At 45.9% G+C, this 18,708-nt stretch overlaps 2 protein-coding genes across 3 annotated transcripts; both read left to right on the forward strand.

Moving 5' to 3' along the window:
- Positions 1 to 8,966: 8,966 nt before the first annotated feature.
- Positions 8,967 to 10,597, forward strand: LOC109774892 (putative cyclin-F2-1). Its single transcript, XM_020333654.3, has one exon. The coding sequence runs from the start codon at positions 8,967 to 8,969 to the stop codon at positions 10,245 to 10,247; it is 1,281 nt and encodes a 426-aa protein (XP_020189243.3). The 3' UTR covers positions 10,248 to 10,597.
- Positions 10,598 to 13,185: 2,588 nt separating this feature from the next.
- Positions 13,186 to 18,115, forward strand: LOC109774887 (protein FAR1-RELATED SEQUENCE 6). 2 transcript variants are annotated; one of them, XM_020333651.4, is made up of 7 exons: positions 13,186 to 13,365; positions 14,736 to 16,757; positions 16,877 to 16,912; positions 17,021 to 17,134; positions 17,378 to 17,446; positions 17,544 to 17,690; positions 17,787 to 18,115. In XM_020333651.4, the coding sequence occupies exons 1-6, from the start codon at positions 13,291 to 13,293 to the stop codon at positions 17,670 to 17,672; spliced, it is 2,445 nt and encodes an 814-aa protein (XP_020189240.1). In that variant the 5' UTR covers positions 13,186 to 13,290; the 3' UTR covers positions 17,673 to 17,690; positions 17,787 to 18,115. The 2 variants fall into 2 exon arrangements, with proteins under 2 accessions (XP_020189240.1, XP_073357609.1); XM_073501508.1 differs by lacking the exon at positions 13,186 to 13,365 and adding an exon at positions 14,176 to 14,380.
- The last annotated feature ends 593 nt before the right edge of the window (positions 18,116 to 18,708 follow it).

The following is an 18,708-nucleotide window of genomic DNA, read 5'->3' on the forward strand; positions in this document are numbered from 1 at the left end:
GTGCTTCCAGGACGTAATTCTTCTGTGCAGCAATGAGGATAATCCTCAAGTTACGGACCCAGTCCGTGTAATTGCTACCATCATCTTTCAACTTTGCTTTCTCAAGGAACGCATTAAAATTCAATGGAACAACATCATGGGCCATCTATATACAATTAACATAGACAAGCAAGATACTATCAGGTACTAAGTTCATGATAAATTTAAGTTCAATTAATCATATTACTTAAGAACTCCCACTTAGATAGACATCCCTCTAATCCTCTAAGTGATCACGTGATCCAAATCAACTAAACCATAACCGATCATCACGTGAAATGGAGTAGCTTTCAATGGTGAACATCACTATGTTGATCATATCTACTATATGATTCACGCTCGACCTTTTGGTCTCGGTGTTCCAAGGCCATATTTGCATATGCTAGGCTCGTCAAGTTTAACCTGAGTATTCTGCGTGTGCAAAACTGGCTTGCACCTGTTGTAGATGGACGTAGAGCTTATCACACCCGATCATCACGTGGTGTCTGGGCACGACGAACTTTGGCAACGGTGCATACTCAGAGAAAACACTTTTATCTTGAAATTTAGTGAGAGATCATCTTATAATGCTACCGTCAATCAAAGCAAGATAAGATGCATAAAAGATAAACATCACATGCAATCAATATAAGTGATATGATATGGCCATCATCATCTTGTGCTTGTGATCTCCATCTCCGAAGCACCATCATGATCACCATCGTCACCGGCGCGACACCTTGATCTCCATCGTAGCATCGTTGTTGTCTCGCCAATCTTATGCTTCTACGACTATCGCTACCGCATAGTGATAAAGTAAAGCATTACAGGGCGATTGCATTGCATACAATAAAGCGAACACCATATGGCTCCTGCCAGTTGCCGATAACTCGGTTACAAAACATGATCATCTCATACAATAAAATTTAGCATCATGTCTTGACCATATCACATCACAACATGCCCTGCAAAAACAAGTTAGACGTCCTCTACTTTGTTGTTGCAAGTTTTACGTGGCTGCTACTGGGCTTAGCAAGAACCGTTCTTACCTACGCATCAAAACCACAACGATAGTTTGTCAAGTTGGTGCTGTTTTAACCTTCGCAAGGACCGGGCGTAGCCACACTCGGTTCAACTAAAGTTGGAGAAACTGACACCCGCCAGCCACCTGTGTGCAAAGCACGTCGGTAGAACCAGTCTAGCGTAAGCGTACGCGTAATTTCGGTCCGGGCCGCTTCATCCAACAATACCGCCGAACCAAAGTATGACATGCTGGTAAGCAGTATGACTTATATCACCCACAACTCACTTGTGTTCTACTCGTGCATATGACATCTACGCATAAAACCAGGCTCGGATGCCATTGTTGGGGAACGTAGTAATTTCAAAAAAAATCCTACGCACACGCAAGATCATGGTGATGCATAGCAATGAGAGGGGAGAGTGTTGTCCACGTACCCTCGTAGACCGACACCGAAAGCGTTAGCACAACGCGCTTGATGTAGTCGTACGTCTTCACGATCTGACCGATCAAGTACCGAACGCACGGCACCTCCGAGTTCAGCACACGTTCAGCCCGATGACGTCCCTCGAACTCCGATCCAGCCGAGTGTTGAGGGAGAGTTTCGTCAGCACGACGGCGTGGTGACGATGATGATGTTCTACCGACGCAGGGCTTCGCCTAAGCACCGCTACAGTATTATCGAGGTGGACTATGGTGGAGGGGGGCACCGCACACGGCTAAAAGATCAAACGATCAATTGTTGTGTCTCTAGGGTGCCCCCTGCCCCCGTATATAAAGGAGCAAGGGGAGGGTGCGGCCGGCCAGGAGGGGCGCGCTTAGGAGGAGTCCTACTCCCACCGGGAGTAGGACTCCCTCCCTTTTCCTTGTTGGATTAGGAGTGGAGGGGGGAAAGAGGAGGGAGAGAGGAAGGAAAGGGGGGCGCCCCCCCCCCCCTCTCCTTGTCCTATTCGGACTAGGGGGAAGGGGCGCACGACCCTGCCCTGGCCACCTCTCCTCTTCTCCACAAAGGCCCACTGTGGCCCATTAAGCCCCCGGGGGGGTCCGGTAACCCCTCGGTACTCTGGTAAAATCCCGATTTCACCCGGAACACTTCCGATATCCAAATATAGGCTTCCAATATATCAATCTTCATGTCTCAACCATTTCGAGACTCCTCGTCATGTCCGCGATCACATCCGGAACTCCAAACAACCTTCGGTACATCAAAACTCATAAACTCATAATATAACCGTCATCAATACTTTAAGGGTGCGGACCCTACGGGTTCGAGAACTATGTAGACATGACCGAGACACGTCTCCGGTCAATAACCATTAGCGGAACCTGGATGCTCATATTGGCTCCCACATATTCTACGAAGATCTTTATCGGTCAGACCGCATAACAACATACGTTGTTCCCTTTGTCATCGGTATGTTACTTGCCCGAGATTCGATCGTCGGTATCTCAATACCTAGTTCAATCTCGTTACCGGCAAGTCTCTTTACTCGTTCTGTAATACATCATCCCGCAACTAACTCATTAGTTGCAATGCTTGCAAGGCTTAAGTGATGTGCATTACCGAGAGGGCCCGGAGATACCTCTCCGACAATGGGAGTGACAAATCCTAATCTCGAAATACACCAACCCAACAAGTACCTTCTGAGACACCTGTAGAGCACCTTTATAATCACCCAGTTACGTTGTGACGTTTGGTAGCACACAAAGTGTTCCTCCGGTAAACGGGAGTTGCATAATCTCATAGTCATAGGAACATCTATAAGTCATGAAGAAAGCAATAGCAACATACTAAACGATCGAGTGCTAAGCTAACGGAATGGGTCAAGTCAATCACATCATTCTCCTAATGATGTGATCCCGTTAATAAAATGACAACTCATGTCAATGGCTAGGAAACATAACCATCTTTGATCAACGAGCTAGTCAAGTAGAGGCATACTAGTGACACTCTATTTGTCTATGTATTCATGCAAGTATTATGTTTCCGGTTAATACAATTCTAGCATGAATAATAAACATTTATCATGATATAAGGAAATAAATAATAACTTTATTATTGCCTCTAGGGCATATTTCCTTCAAAAATTGCATATAAAGCATTCAAGATTGGTAATATAATAGCATGAAACGATCACAAAGTATAGATATGTTGGACACGTATCACTTACCTCCCCTCGTCTTAGGGGTATGATCTTGGTCGTAGAGTCCTTCAGATTCTTCATAGTGATAAATAGGTATTCAACTCCCAACTGAACTTCATAAATAGAGTTATGCTCCCCGGCAATGGCACGAGAAAATAATCTTGATTACTCACAAGTATAGGGGATCACAATAGTCTTCGAGGGTAGTATTTCACCCAATTTATTCATTCGACACAAGAGGAGCCCAAGAGTATTTATAAGCTTTAGCAGTTGAGTTGTCAATTCAATCACACCTGGAAAGTTGTTTCTCTACAACAAAGTGTTTAGTAGCATAGTACTTTGATAGTAGTGGTAACAATAGCAGCAATAACAGTAATAATAACAATAGCAGTTTTGTAGTGATTGTAACAACAATAGCACCAGTAGTAATTTAGCAAAGACAATATGAACAAAGCATAGGCATTGGATCAGTGATGGATATTTGTATGGATGACATTCACATGCAGCAGTCACAACCTAGAGCGATACACAATAGCTCTAATTTATCAATTCAAAATAGGCATGTATGCCGTATATAGTAATACGTGCTTATAATAAGAAATTGTATAACACCCTTTGTCCTACCCTCACGTAGCAGTGGGGCCCTTAAGTAAATCTAAGGATAATTAAGGCCTACTTTTAATAGAGAACTGGATCAAAGCATTGACACATCGTGAATATATTAACTCCTCAAATTACAGTAATCCCTGAAGAGTATCCCAATTATTGTCACCTTGGGGCCTACGGATCAGAACAATAACAAATGCATACAACTAGCAGATAGGATCAATAACTCAAATATATTCATGAAAACATAAATGGTTCGTATCTGAAATTATGGCACTCGGACCCTAGTGATCACAAGCATTAAGCATAGCAAAGTCATAGCAACATCAATCTCAGAACATAATGGATACTAGGGATCAAGCCCTAACAAATTGACTCGATTACATGACAAATCCCATCCATCTTCATCATCGTCCAGCAAGCCTAAGAAGGAATTACTCACTCCCGTGGTGAGCATCATGGAATTGTTAATTGAGAAGGGTTGTTGATGACGATGGTGACGAATCCCCTATCCGGAGCCTCGAATGGACTCCAGATCACCTCTCCCGATGAAGGACACGAGGTGGAGGTGGCTCCGTATCGTAATACGTGATAATTCTTTGATTATTTTTCTTCGCGAGACGAAACTTATAGGACGAGGAGTAGGGCAAACGGAGGCTCGAGGGGCCCGGGGCGCGCCACCTGAGCTTGTGGCTCTGTGGTGGCCCCCACTCCATTAGATCTTTTCGCCAGTATTTTTATTAATCCCGTAAAAAAACCTTCATAAATTTTCAGCCAATTCCGAAAACTTTTATTTCTGCACAAAAATAACACCAAGATAGTTCTGCTGAAAACAACATCAATCCGGGTTAGTTCCATTCAAATCATGCAAATTAGAGTCCAAAATAAGAGCAAAAGTGTTTGGAAAAGTAGATATATTTGGGACGTATCAGCAACATCCACCACCGCCCCGTCCGAGCATTCTCCATGGTTGGTTCCAGCAAATAACGTCACGAATTCCAGCAATCAGCCCTGTCGGTTCCAGCAAAAACAACCGCGTCGTTTCCAGCAATTTGCCTGTCGGTTCCTGCAAAATAAACCTCGTCGGATCCAGCACCTCTCGCACAGCCATCCCCGGGAGAGAACACTGCTGGTTCGATCAAACTCCATGGCCGGTTGTAGCAAAAACCATCGTCTGTTCCAGCATCGCTGTAGATTTCAGCACTTGGTGGCCACTGGACGCAGCATCACCGATGGTCAGTTCCAGCAAAAAGCGGCCTAGGTTGTTGCATCACGCCGGCTAGTTCCAGCACCGCCACACCCTCGGGTTGCAGCACCCCGTTGTCAGCAGTTGGGCTTGGCAAGCAAATGAGGACGAAATAACTGTTTTTACCTTTCTGTTAAATTTTAGCACTGCTTCACCCACTTTCTAGAAAAATCTCATCTACCCTTTTTTGGTGAAGCCAACATCCATGGCATTTTTTGTTGCATGAAAAACACCATGGTCCTTGGTGTTTCCTCCCTCGCGTTTTCTCCATGGGACTTGGCGTTTTGACAAATGACGAAACGCCATGAACCATGGCGTTTTGGCCCTTGGGTAAACGCCATGAACCATACAACTAAAATGTCATGGATGTTGGCGTCACCCAAAAAGGTCAGATAATTCTTTTAGAAATGAGGTCAAATTGTTTTAAACTTTAAGAAAAAAGACAAAATAGTGATTCTGTCCAGCAAATGAGTGGACGACGGCGTTTCACCCACGAAAAGATAAGGGAGTAGAAAAAAGTGGTCCTACGGGGAAGACGTGGCACACAAATCCCTGTGCGATCTGACAGCGTGCGTGCGACCGGCACAACTCGTTAGCCGGTGGGCCGGCACGAATCGTTTCCCAATCAGCAACAACGATCAAACACACTTTGTTTGAGCCGGAGACCCCAGTCATGCATACGTCACAACAATTGCTGCACTGGAACCTTTTTCATTGTTAGGGTTTCTCGTGCCGCAGTCGTCATCATCTGAGAAATTTAGGTCCCCTCGTCTTCGGTTGTCATCTTGGCGCTAAGAGGTGGGGGGACCTCGAATCTTCAAGACCTCTATGTCATTCGTCACCATCTAGTGATCATTATAATTTGTGAGAATAAATTTCCTCTCGTTCTTTTGACGGTGCCATGAGATTAGAGGGTTTTCTGTCCGGAAAACGTTCATTTTCATCCGACTTATTTCTCTCGCGTGCAAACCTCCTCGAGAACCGTCGGATCGCGGCTGAATCGTGTTGCTGATTCTGTCTCGGTCGGGGCCCGCTTCCTCCCCGTCTTCCTTTTCTTATCCAAACAGAGGAGGCTCTCGACCACACATCCTTTTCTCCCCTCACACTACGCGTTGACCACAAACCACTCATCCCCATGTCTTGAATCTCGTCGGTGCTGCTGGCCATGGGTGCGCCGCTCGCGGCAGCCCTCACCGATGCTGCAACCGCGGAATCTCGCCGGAGGCGCTGCAACCGGGGTAGCAGCTGGTGTAACCGGCGGGCTGTTGCAATGCAGTGTGTGGCGGTGGCTGTTGTCCTCTCCATTGCAGCCGCACAGCTCGCTGGCGCCGCAGCCGTGGCCGGCGCTGCAATGACGAGAGCGGCCGCATCGTCGGCATCATAGGTTGTTGGCTGCGGATGGTGTTGCCGAGCACGTCGATGCAACGTCGTCGGTGTTGCGGAGGAGGAGCGCTGCAACCCGTGAATCTTGTCAGCGGCGAGGGGTGCTTCCATGCAGCGTGTGGTGTCGCGTCCTCGCAGATCTCGGCAGGCGATGGAGCTGCAGTGCAACACGCTGGTGGCCAATGCAGAGCTGCAGTGTAGCGGGCATGGTGATGTGCGCCGGCGGCGGAGCTGCAGTGCAACACGCCGGTGGGCGGGCCGGAGCTGCACTGCAGCGGGCATGGTGCTGCACGCCGGTGTGCGGGGCGGAGCTGCAGTGCAGCGGGCATGGTGGTGCGCGCCGGCGGCGGAGCTGCAGTGCAACGGTCAATCCGCGGATGAGGAAGGTGCGGCTGCTGCGGTTCAGCTTGTTGTATTGGCCGATTGAATGGTTCGCCAGCGACGGATCCGACGGTACAGGACCTGACTGATTTTTCAAAAAATAAGTCGGCTGATTTGTAGCAGTGGCCTTTCTGTCCTCGCGGATCCAATTATTTAGATCTGATGAGGTTATGTTGTTGTATCAACCTTTTTTTTTGCTCTGATTCTTTATGAAGGTGAATCTTTCATCGACATCATGGTGCAGATATAGTGATTCGACGGCCTGCACTTCTAGAGGATCATCCCTGGCCCAAGTACGTTCATCGATCAAGGCTTCCCATCTTTTTGGATGGGTGACTCAAGACACTTTCAAAACCCATTATTAGTAATGTTCATGCGGGTGAAGGAATGACAACATCGTTGCTACAGGCCAATTGCAGCTTCTTTACCAAAGTCTTTGGAGTTTTTCTCCGAGCATAGATTAACGCCATGAAAAAGGTGTTTTCTAGAGATTTCATTGTAATTCTTAGTCATATGAGTTATTTTGTATTTTTTTGGATGTTAGATCCAAATTGATGTACCTGTAGTTGTTTTACGAGTCAATTACACCGATGGTGCTTGAACTTGGTGCAAACGGTCACTTTGGTGCTAGAACTTGTGGCATACATCGAACTGGTGTAACAAGTTGGCTCGGGCGTGCAAATACGGTACAAACCTTGGCTGTGTACGCCCGGGCCGCTGATTAGGCACGCCAACATGGCATGGGTCCCGCCGTCAGTGACCCGAAGGCAGACAGGAGGGCGTGTGGCCAATTTTTTTGTGTAAACCCCCTTGAATTATTATTTTCCCTCAAAAAGGCCCTGTCGACGTTGGAAGATGGCATTTCATTTTTTCGACTCTATAGCCAGTGGGCCCCGTGTGTACACACTGAGAATTATTAACAAGAAAAAACGAAGGCCTCCACGTCTCGAACATGCGACCCTTGCCCATGTCACAGTCTGGCTGCTACACCATTCAGTCTTCACAACTTCAGATAAATTTTTGTATTCATCAATTTGAATATTAAATATAAGCAGCACATGTATATTTTTCTATTAAATAAACATTTTAAATGTCCATATTTAATAAACAATTTTATATAATAGATGTGTGTATGTTTAAATATTTTTATCTACTAATCATTGTTTGTATGTCTAACATTTACAAAAAATAAATATTTGAACATTATTTTAATTACTTACATTTCACAAATATTTCAAAAAGAATTAGCGCGTGCAAATGGGCTGCACTATCTGCAGCCAATTTAAGCCCCACATGTATCTTCCTTATACTACATTAACCGTTGTTATCCTTGTTAGACATCCGAATGTAATTGATGCAGTGGCTATGAGCACGAGCGCCCTAACAGTAGGTCGTCGTGTTGAATTCTCAAAAAAAAGGTCACGTGTTGGAGTGTAGGAGTCTATCATATTCCCTTTTAATTCCTGCCAAAAAAACATTTTCCCTTTTAATTTTCTCGTCGGGACTCACCTGTCATACAACAAACAAAATAAAATACCATCTATCACGTGGACAGGGTCTTTTTTGTGAGAAATAAAAAATGTCGAGGTTTTTCTGCAAAAAGAAAAAAACAGGCCACGCACTTCTAGTCTCTGACAAAGGGCCCCACGCCACGCTGGCGGCCAAGTCAGCGTTGATTTCGTATCCAAGTGCGGTTAGCACTGTATTTGCACACCTGAACCAAGTTGTTGCACCAGTTCAATGTATGCCACAAGTTCTAGCACCAAAGTGACCGTTTACGCCAAGTTCAAGCACCACCGATGTAATTGACTCTTGTTATACTATGGTGTTCGAAAAAACAATTGCCGCACTGCCAGTCGCGCGTGTCTTCCGCGCAGCGTACGAACTCGATCCAAAACAATGACGGCAACAATTTATTTACGCGTGGAAGCAGTAGCGTGTGTCTTCCATGGTTAGTCGCGAACCTGCAATCCGAATCATCGCCAATACGAGACGAGACCGGTAGCGATGTGGTTTCCCAACTCTCAAGAAACCCATCGAACGAGTCGCCGTCATGTATAAATGGCAGGACTCCCTCCTTGCCTCCTTTGCATTTGCAATCACGTAGCACCACCCTCCAGTCCAAGAGCTCGAGACTCCAGACCCCTTTCTCCCTCTCGATCAAGCGATGGCTGTCATGGATCCCTTCACCGCCGACCTACTTTCTCTGCCCGGCGCCTTCTCATGCGCCGCCGGCCACCGCATGGAGTTCGACGACGCCTACCTCCGGGCGATCGGCACACTCCCTCCTCTTCCGACTGTCCACCTCGCTCCCACCCACCTCGACCGCGCCGGCGCACTCGAAGATTCCGAGGAACTCCCGGCGACGCTGTATGCCGCCGCACTCGATGCCCATCTTTTTCACCCGCCGTTCTTGGTGCCCTTGCCGTCCCTGCTTCCGGACCGCGTCGTCCCGGACTCCAAGAACACGGCGGCACGCCCGCATCTGTCCGGCTTCGGATTCGCTCCCACGCCCGTCGATCACGCCGCCGCAATCGAATGTTCCGTGGAGCTCCCGGCGACGTGCGAGCTGTACGCCGCCGCACTCGACGCCCATCTTTTTCACCCATCCTTCGAGGTGCCCGCACCGTCCCTGCTCCCGGACCGCGTCGTCCCGGACTGCAAGAACTCGGCCACGCGCCCGCGGCTCTCCGACTACGACATTGACATCGACTTCAACCTCCGGGAGATGGAGAAGAACGTCGAGGAGCGGCCTTTGCCGGACTACCTGAAGACGGTGCAGGGGGGTCGGATGAGCCCATCGATGCGTGCCACCCTCATCTTCTGGATGGACGACTTCACCCGGCACTACGACCTGGCCCCTGGCACGCTTCACCGTGCCGTCTCCTACGTCGACCGCGTCCTGTCGGCGCGAACCTTGTCTACGGCTCGCATGGACATGGAGTATGAGCTCCGTCTCCTGGGCGCCACGGCCGTCTTCACCGCCGCCAAATACGAGGAGCGGGGCACCAGATTCAAGGTGAACGCCGCGAAAATTGCCGACGACTGTGGGTTCGCCACGAGCAAGGAGGTGACCGACATGGAGTGCAACATGTTTGCGGCACTCCGGTACGAGCTCAGCGGACCAACGGCCTACACCTTCGTGGACCACTTCACCAGGTACAGCAAAGGAGAGAGCGACCTGGAGGTTCAGAAGTTGGCGCATCAGCTCGCCGAAACATCGCTGGTCGACTACAGATGCCTGCAGCTCCTGCCGTCCGCCGTGGCGGCGTCGGCGGTCTTTCTCGCCAGGCTGATCTTGAATCCAACGGCCAGCCAGGTGCAGAAGTGGAACAGAGAATTCACGGAGCTGACAGGGTACAAGCCCACGGACCTCATCCTTGGCATTCAGTCCTTGTACATGATGAATCCCGATCCTCGCTTCGTGGTCTTGCCAGAGTTCTTGTAAGAATGAAATGGAAGATTTAGGCTGTCATTGCCAGCTCAGTTCTTTAGTTCGGGAAAGTTACATCGGTGTCAACATATACACAGATATGTATGTGGTATTTGGCCGTGTTCCCTTGCCGAAGATGTTGTTGTTGAAGAACCCCATTCTCGTTGAGGTGGTCAAAAGATGGTTGATGCAGATATGCTCGTTGTTGTAGTTCGATCGTTGTTTTGATCCCTGGTTTTTCTTTTTTTTCGCGAAGGCATAGCTTTGGTCTTATATGACTTCGCTTGTGTTTTTTATGTTTATGCTTTGTTGGTTGTTTACATCATAATTATGCAGAGACTGAGTGTGTGTTCATTGTATTTGTATTTATTTGATGCTTATTTTGAGTCAATAGAATCCATGAATGTCCGTAGTATCTCTATACAGTATTTCTTAGTATTTTTTTAAAATGTCTTAATCTTAACCAAGCCAAGAAAAACTGTTGTTTTTACAAACTTATACATATGAATTGCCCACACATTGGAATAGTAGAATACTGAGGTTTTAGATTACCGCGGTTTCAAAAAACTATGTGGCGGTGAGTAGGGATACCCACTCCGAGAGAGGTATGGTACAAACGCATCTGAGCTTGTTCATCGGCCTTAGTGCCTAAGAGCTGCCATGCCCGATGCGGCCGAATAGGCATTCGTAAGAGATAAGGGCGAGATTACTACTTCAGGAGTTCTACGGCCGCGAAAGATTTGTACCCCATGACTGGATGACTATGATTGTATCGTATCACTTGAAGATCGATACAAAATGACTGGACTTGCGACTAACTATAAGGGTACTACATCCGCTAAAAGGAAAAATGGAAGCTCTTTCTTGTACCTTAGTTCGCTAGATAGAAAACACCATTTTAGTCATCTTTGTTGATTAATAAAGACGTAGGTTAAACCACCATGTCACCTTCATCGTCGTCCAACAAGATCACTTCGGACACCATCCTTCTCTCTACATTCTTCCACAACAAACTTCAGGTCGTAAGATTGGCGGACCATTATTCGTTGACATTTGGCGCCCAATGGGGTCGGATCTCCTCCTGCGACCCAACACTGTCCAAGATGACTCAATGAGCAACTTTCTCCCATCATGAGCCTTGCAGGTTTTTCGGTATGAAGAAACATGGCAGGCCGAAAGCCTCGTAAATGGGTACGACGAAGTGAGAAAGGTCTATCTTCACACAACAAAATGCACGATTGTTAGTCATGAAAAATCCACGTGGTGAGGAAAGAAGCGTCACGTAAGATCATTTTTGTGACAGTGACTGTCACAAACTGGTGCCTACCCAGGGCAGCCCCTCGGCATCTTTGGTATTTGATCAATTTTAGGTGACGCAATTGAGGGTCACAAGCACGGGCATATTCGATGACAGTCTACTATGTCGCGAAAAATGCTAAATGGGTCACTCTTTGAATATAAAAAAAATTGTTTTTGTAGCTAACTTATTTTGTGGCGTGTCCTTTGTTAGTAGCTAAAACTTGCCTGGAATATGGATCTTTTGGTTTCCCTTGTAAAAAGGGAATTAGGAATGGTGGTACAACGATTTAAGGCTTGGTTATGAGACAATTCATGTATGCAAGTACTGATGTGCTTTGTATTGGAGAGACCATGACAACAATACTCATTGTCATGAGTGTGGAACATCAAGGTGGAAACACGAATACGGAAAAAGAAAGATTCCTCGTAAGGTGCTTCCTTTTCGATAATCCTACCAAAGAAAAGTAAAAACACAGATAAGTTTTCAACCGGAATATAGGAATATATAACAAAATCCCATACAATCATCACTTGTAGCAAAATAGTTTTTGCACTATATCTAAGAAAATAGAGACACATGTCTTCTAGTACTACTCTTATGGATACTCGCTCAAGATGTTGAGAACCACCTTGATCATAAGATCACTACTACAGATCCAAATAGCATCGACCCCTCATCACTGACCTACAACTAGAGAGGTGTCACTAATGAGGTTCATCACCGACGAACCAACAAAGGCGTGTTAGTGATGAGCCTCAGTTGGTCAGCTGACACTTTTATCATAGACATGAGAGCAATTGGTCGGTCAATGACGAGGTCCTCTTCCACTGTTGCATGGTCAGCATGTCGTCATACACATATGTCAGATTTGGCATGTTAGTGATATTCCTTAATCACTACCCCCCCCCCCCCCCCCCCCGCGCTAGTGGCCGGTCATTGTTGTCTATTCAACTTTGTCCTCTTCTTCTTCCCACAGCGACAGACGAGAATGTGAAATGAGGTATGAATGTATTCACGCCTCCTCGATTACCAGCGCGCTTGTTCATCTACCGGTGGGCGGGTTCTCAATGAGTATACATTGAACCGGCGACGATCCCACAAAGACGACCGCTCTCGGTGCGCATTTTCCACGACACCATTGAACATTAAATTTAAAAAGAAAACCAGAATATTCAAAAAAAAGTTACAAGAAACATTGATGAGTGTTTCATGTTAATGCAAATTTTTGTGATAAAATAACATTCATGGAGTCAACAAAAAATACAAAATCGATACTCCAAAATGCTTCTAAAAACAGTCTTTTTAGAGCATCGGTTTTTTTGTCCAACCTCAGTGAATATTCATTCCATCATAAAATTTTGCACGCAGATGAAACATTCCTCGGTGTTTATCACAAAAAATTAAGAATTTTTATATTCTTCACTATTTTTAAAAAAATTACTGTTTGGTGTTCACCCATGTGAGCTCGGAATTAGAAACTTCATATCCCTTGTGGTTTTTCTCACTCGAAGTCAAAGATACGGGGATTGGCTTCTCTTCCGGTCGCCGTCGCTCCGGCCTTGTCCCGAACCGGTTGTTAATTCGGCTGGTTAATAAAAGAGAAACCGAACCGACCGAACCGGAGGCATAACCCAATGCCCACCGGGGCCCTTTCTTCAGGTGCGTGTCTAATTCATTTGTCACCAAAATTTACACCCGTCATCTTCCCCACCCGCTCCCAAACCCTAGCCGACCTCGCCGGCGGTGGGCTCTCGGACTATGGAGACGGAGGGGGCGGCCCCCCCGCCCAAGAATCCCCCCCGCCGCCCCCGGCGCCGCGACCTCAACGCACTGGTACTCCCCGATCGACCCCATCTCTTCCTGTTCTTCTATATCTTTTAGCGGCCTGCGATCCTGAGCATTTGATGTGCGCAAGTGCGGGAGAGAGGGTCCAGGATTTTTACGTGATTTCTGAGGGTTTAGGTGTCTCCTGGTTAAAAAGCTTAAGATTTCATGGGGTTTTAGGGTTTTTACATGAGTATGGATGCCGAGTTTGCGGTGGTTCAGACGCCTGGAAAGAAGTTGGATATCGAGTTTGGAGCTCATAGCATCATTTGTTTTCTGTTGACAGTGACTCGTATTAGACTTTATTTTTGTGAATCAGCGTGGCATTTTGGTTTTCTTGAGAGGGCGATATGTTCCACCCATAATTCTGTTCATTCTTGAGGGCTGGGAGTTCCATTTTGGGAAACCATTTCCCTCTTCCAGTAAGCTGGAATTTTGCTTCAGAGCTACTCTCCCAGTCCCTTTTTATCGGCAATAATTATCACGTCAACTGTTCTGCAATTCCATCAATTAGGTGGACCGAATAAATAAAGCTAGGTCATCTGGCATAAAAAGGGACATTAATCCCTAGCGTCCATGAAGCGTTTCAGTGGGGCAAATTTGGAAGAGGTCCTCATAAGGCAAATCGTGCCTAACAATTCCGGACAAATCTGAGGCAAAGCTAACACCTAAGGAGAAATTAACACCTATAAAAGGGATGGAGGGAGTACTAATATTAGGATGACTGTACTTGGATGATTGCTAGAGTATTTTACGATATGACAAACAAAATGCTAGTGTCATGCTATCCGAAATCCTAAATTTAGAATGTATTTGTAGTTACCGATGCCACTTTGATGCTGTAGAAGATAATTTTGCGGTTGAAACGGTTTCCCAAGGGCATGTACATGCAAGGTGCTTATTAATGACCGCGTGAAGAGAGAGAATATAGCCACATCATTAAGCACCTGGAGTATGTAATTCATCTACGGAACTACTGCGCGTCCAATACTTGGTGTCCGACCTTGCTATGATGGTCAATCCAGTGAGTCTGCTGTACCTTGCCCCGTGCATCGATGGTTGGATCTGCCACATCTTATAAAAATCAGATGGAAAACATCGTATGTATAGCAACACTCTTTCATCTACTCTAGAATATTTAAGCTCAGCTTTCTAGGTGCTTGAATGGTTTATTTTATGCTATTAATTAGTATAAGTACTCCCTATGATTTTGGAACGGAAGAAGTACTAATTAAATGCATAAGAACCTCTTGGTACATAATCAAGCACACATCCTTTCAAATAAGCACCAATATGCTATCCTATGTGGCTAGAAAAATATGGTTTCTCCTGCTAAGCACTTGTGTTGTACATGTTCTGATGGTAGTTTTCTTATTCAGGATCCATATTTAGAGGAATCTGATGGACAGGACATTGGCATTCCAGAAGTTGGCATGGTGTTCAATAACCACATGGAGGTCAACCGATTCTACCGTAGGTATGCCCGTCGTGTTGGTTTTGGTGTCTCGGTTAGGAGGTCCTCGTTCTCACAAGAAGGCACCTGCTTATATCTCGAGCTGATGTGCTGTAAAGGAGGGCGTCCACGTTATGAGCCTAAGTTCAGGAAGCGGGCCTCATCAACCACCAATTGCCCAGCAAGGATCCGTGTGAAGTTATGGGGAGACAAATTGTTGCATGTAGAGTTGGCAAACCTTGATCATAATCATCCTGTGAGCCCAGCAATGGCAAGGTTCTTGAACTCTTATAAGCAGCTTTCTGGCCCTGCGAAGAGGCGGCTGCGTATGGGTGGACCTGGAGCTATGCCAGTTGAAGAGCCAAGCAAGATGCCTGTTGATAAGTTGGGTGCACTCGAGGAACTTCTGTTTGGAGAGAGCAAGAACCATAAGTTTGTTGAGAGGGGCCGTTTGAAGCTCCAACCTGGAGATTCAGAAGCACTTCGACTTTTCTTTACCCGAATGCAGGCCAAAAATGCAAACTTTTTCAATGTTATCGACTTGGATGATGAAGGCTGTGTCAGGAATGTTTTTTGGGCGGATGCATGGTCAAGAGCCATGTATGAGTATTATAATGACGCTATCACCCTTGACACTTCCTATGTGGTTAGTAAACATGATATGCCTCTTGTGACCTTTCTTGGGGTGAACCATCATGGCCAATCTGTCTTGTTGGGTTGTGGCCTGCTCTCTGATGAAACAGCAGAAACCTATACGTGGCTGTTTAAGGCGTGGGTAGCATGCATGTCTGGCAACCTTCCAAAGGCTATCATCACTGACCAATGCAGGGGCATCCAGAGTGCAGTTGCTGAGGTTGTTCCTGGAGTTCGCCATAGAATATGCTTGCATCAGATAATGAAAAAGGCGGCAGACCAATTAAGTGGGCTATCAGAGTACAAAGCTATCAGCAAGGCATTGCAAAAGGCTGCATATGATTCTTTAACAGTAGATGAGTTTGAAGGAGAATGGAGTACTTTGATCACATACAATGGGCTTCAGGGTCATGACTGGTTAAGATCACTTTATGAGTGCAGATTTTCATGGGTTCCTATCTTTCTTAAAGATGCTTTTTGGGCAGGAATGTCTGCTACACAAAGAAGTGAAACTATCACTCCTTTCTTTGAAGGGTATGTTGATTTGAAAACCTCTTTGAAGCAATTTCTTGGTAAGTATGTGATGATTTTGCAGAGCAAATACGAGAAAGAAGCCCAAGCAGATTTTGAGACATTTCATAAGCAACGTCCACCTGTTTCAAAATTCTATATGGAAGAACAGCTCTCAAATGTATACACCCATAACATGTTCAAGAAGTTCCAAGATGAGATTGAAGCCATTATGTACTGCCATGTATCTTTGATGAATGGTGATGGGCCCATCTCCACATTTAATGTCAAGGAATGTATTTTCCTTGAAGATGGTAAAAGGACTATGAGCAAGATTTTTGCAGTTACTTATAACACAGAGGAAAAGGATATAACTTGTATATGTGGAGGTTTCCAATTTAGCGGCATATTATGTAGGCATAGTCTCTCCGTGCTCAAGTTCCAACAGGTTCGTGAAGTTCCTTCACAGTATGTTCTTGATAGGTGGAAAAAGGATTTTAGACAGTTACATGTGATGGGACGACTTTCAAGTGATGTTGTTCCCGACAATCGTGTGGATAGATATGACTATTTGTCGATGAGATGCCTGCAGCTTGTTGACTCTGCAGTCCTGTCAGATAAGTATCGCCTTGCTTTGAGGCTGGTGAGAGAGGTTGAGAAGTTCCTATTAAATAGCAATACACATGATGATACACAGCCAAGGATCAAGTCTCGCATTCCTAAAGTAAAACCAAATACAGTGACTGGTCAAAATTTGGTGAATGTCGTTACTGACAATGGGAATGGTGGGCCCAAAGGACCAGAGGTACTGGTTCAACCTGTAATTAATCTCTTGGCAATATACATTCTTGCTTTTGATTGTTTACGGAAATTGTTTACTTGAACTGCTACCATCTGAAACCATTCTTATTTTGCAAAACGCAGGCTTCTGCATCGGCGCAGGCATCACAAATCCAGAAGGTAGATTGGAATAAGCATCAGGACTATTGGTGCAATACCACTTCATCAGTTGAAACATATAGCATAGTGGGTATATTGACTGCCTAATGTTTTTACTTTTAACTGCAGGGAGTAGCAGAAAAGGCTGTAGTTCCTGCTGGTTACATTGGTGTGCCAGCTAACGTCCAGCAATTCATGGGCAATCAAGCTGCAATGCGCCCAAGTATTGTTTACATGGTTCCGGTACGTCAAAACACAGATGACTTTATTATCGACTAAAATGTCGCATTGTACAAGTACCAATAGCACCAGAACAGAAGATTTCCAGCATATTCGGATGGCCTTTTTTACACCAACATTAGAGGCTCCATAGCCCATACTACTCTGGCACTTGCCCATATTCATCTGCATGATGCATGGTTCCTGAGTGCATCATTTCTGGAAACACGCGCTGTAAAGTTAACTCTTGCTTATTTGAAATTTCAGAGTGGCGTTGACCCGCAGGCATTTGGAAATGGTGTTTTGATGCCAGTGATGTACCAGCAGATGTTCCAGGTTTGTGTTTACGTGTATTAGCAGCAAGTTCATGCATTCTTCTCCCACTTTGGCCGGACCATTCACGTGTGGTATATAATGTTATGGATGCACGTAGATACCTCAGCAGCCAAATGGAGCCGCGCAAGACACATTAGCAAACGGTAAAAGGAAGCGACCCCGTGCCCAGAAGCCAACAGAGACATCTCATCAGTCAAATGGAACCTCAGGACCTGCAGCTGGCTAAGGGCACTCTTCACAACAGGTTTTTTCCTCATTGGGACTCCTGTTTCTCTTTGCACCATTATTTGTTGAGGTGTTGACAGTAATGGCCTGATGGTCGCGTTTTGGGAGATCCCAGGAGTTGGTAAATATGCAGAGAAAGAGGAGTCCTGATGCCAAGAGGAATCTTGTGTAGGCATGCCGGCAGCAAGAGAAGCGCACCTCAATGATCGCAGCGTGACCCTCAAGCATTTGTGCGGCCAGGTGCCATCTTCATTTGGGTCATGCTGCTGCAGTCCTGACATGTGTAGAAGACAGTTATCTTTTGATTGATGTCGATTCCAGCAACATTAGCAACATCTAATCTCTTGCGCCGAGTGTGGCAGTGGCTCTTGTTGAGGGCATGTAAATGATTTATTTTTTAACCGAGCATGTAAATGATTTTGCTGAATGAGCTCTATCCTGTCATGATCCCGGTGCATCATGTTGCTTTGAATTGTCAACTATCAGGTGGTTGTACAAGATTGTAAATGCTTAAGCAAGCGGTCTATATAATCTGTTAGTAGAACAACATGCAGGCCTTCCTTTCCTTCTCTCCATTCCACTTTATAGGGGAAAAAAAGTGTCCTAGAATGTCGGGTGTCATGTTAGTACTAATTCTGTGTAAGGGCATGTACAATGGTAGCATCACCTTGTAGCTGCTCGATACTCCACATAGATAAAGCAAATGCAGCCATGGTCATTCCACGATGGAAGCAGCACACATACGTTTTTCTTTGTTGGGCCCACCTTCAACCTTTCTTGTCCCACATCCTCTCTGTACCTCCCTTCTTTTTCACCTTGGCTAGCTGTTTTTCATCAGGGAGACTGGTTCCTCTGCAAGATCCCGTCTCTCCCTGCAAGCAGTAGCCTTTTCCTAAGTCTAGGGAATCTAGGCTGATGTGGAGCCTGGGGCACTAGTCCAGCGTGGCCCGTTGGCCAAGTCCTACGCAGACCAGCAGCTTCTATGATTTCGATTACCTGAACCTAGCTTTTGGTCACTGATTTTCCTCGTTCTTTCC

This window comes from Aegilops tauschii, chromosome 6 (genome assembly GCF_002575655.3).
Source record: "Aegilops tauschii subsp. strangulata cultivar AL8/78 chromosome 6, Aet v6.0, whole genome shotgun sequence".
Lineage (NCBI taxonomy): Eukaryota > Viridiplantae > Streptophyta > Magnoliopsida > Poales > Poaceae > Aegilops > Aegilops tauschii.

What these genes read in the sequence shown, in the direction of transcription:
- LOC109774887 (XM_020333651.4), top strand. Translation starts at nt 13,291, where the DNA reads ATGGAGACGGAGGGGGCGGCCCCCCCGCCCAAGAATCCCCCCCGCCGC. An exon ending in GCCGCGACCTCAACGCACTG is followed by an intron (nt 13,366 to 14,735) that starts GTACTCCCCGAT and finishes TTTCTTATTCAG; the next exon opens with GATCCATATTTAGAGGAATC. An exon ending in TGTACCAGCAGATGTTCCAG is followed by an intron (nt 17,447 to 17,543) that starts GTTTGTGTTTAC and finishes GGATGCACGTAG; the next exon opens with ATACCTCAGCAGCCAAATGG.
- LOC109774892 (XM_020333654.3), top strand. Translation starts at nt 8,967, where the DNA reads ATGGCTGTCATGGATCCCTTCACCGCCGACCTACTTTCTCTGCCCGGC.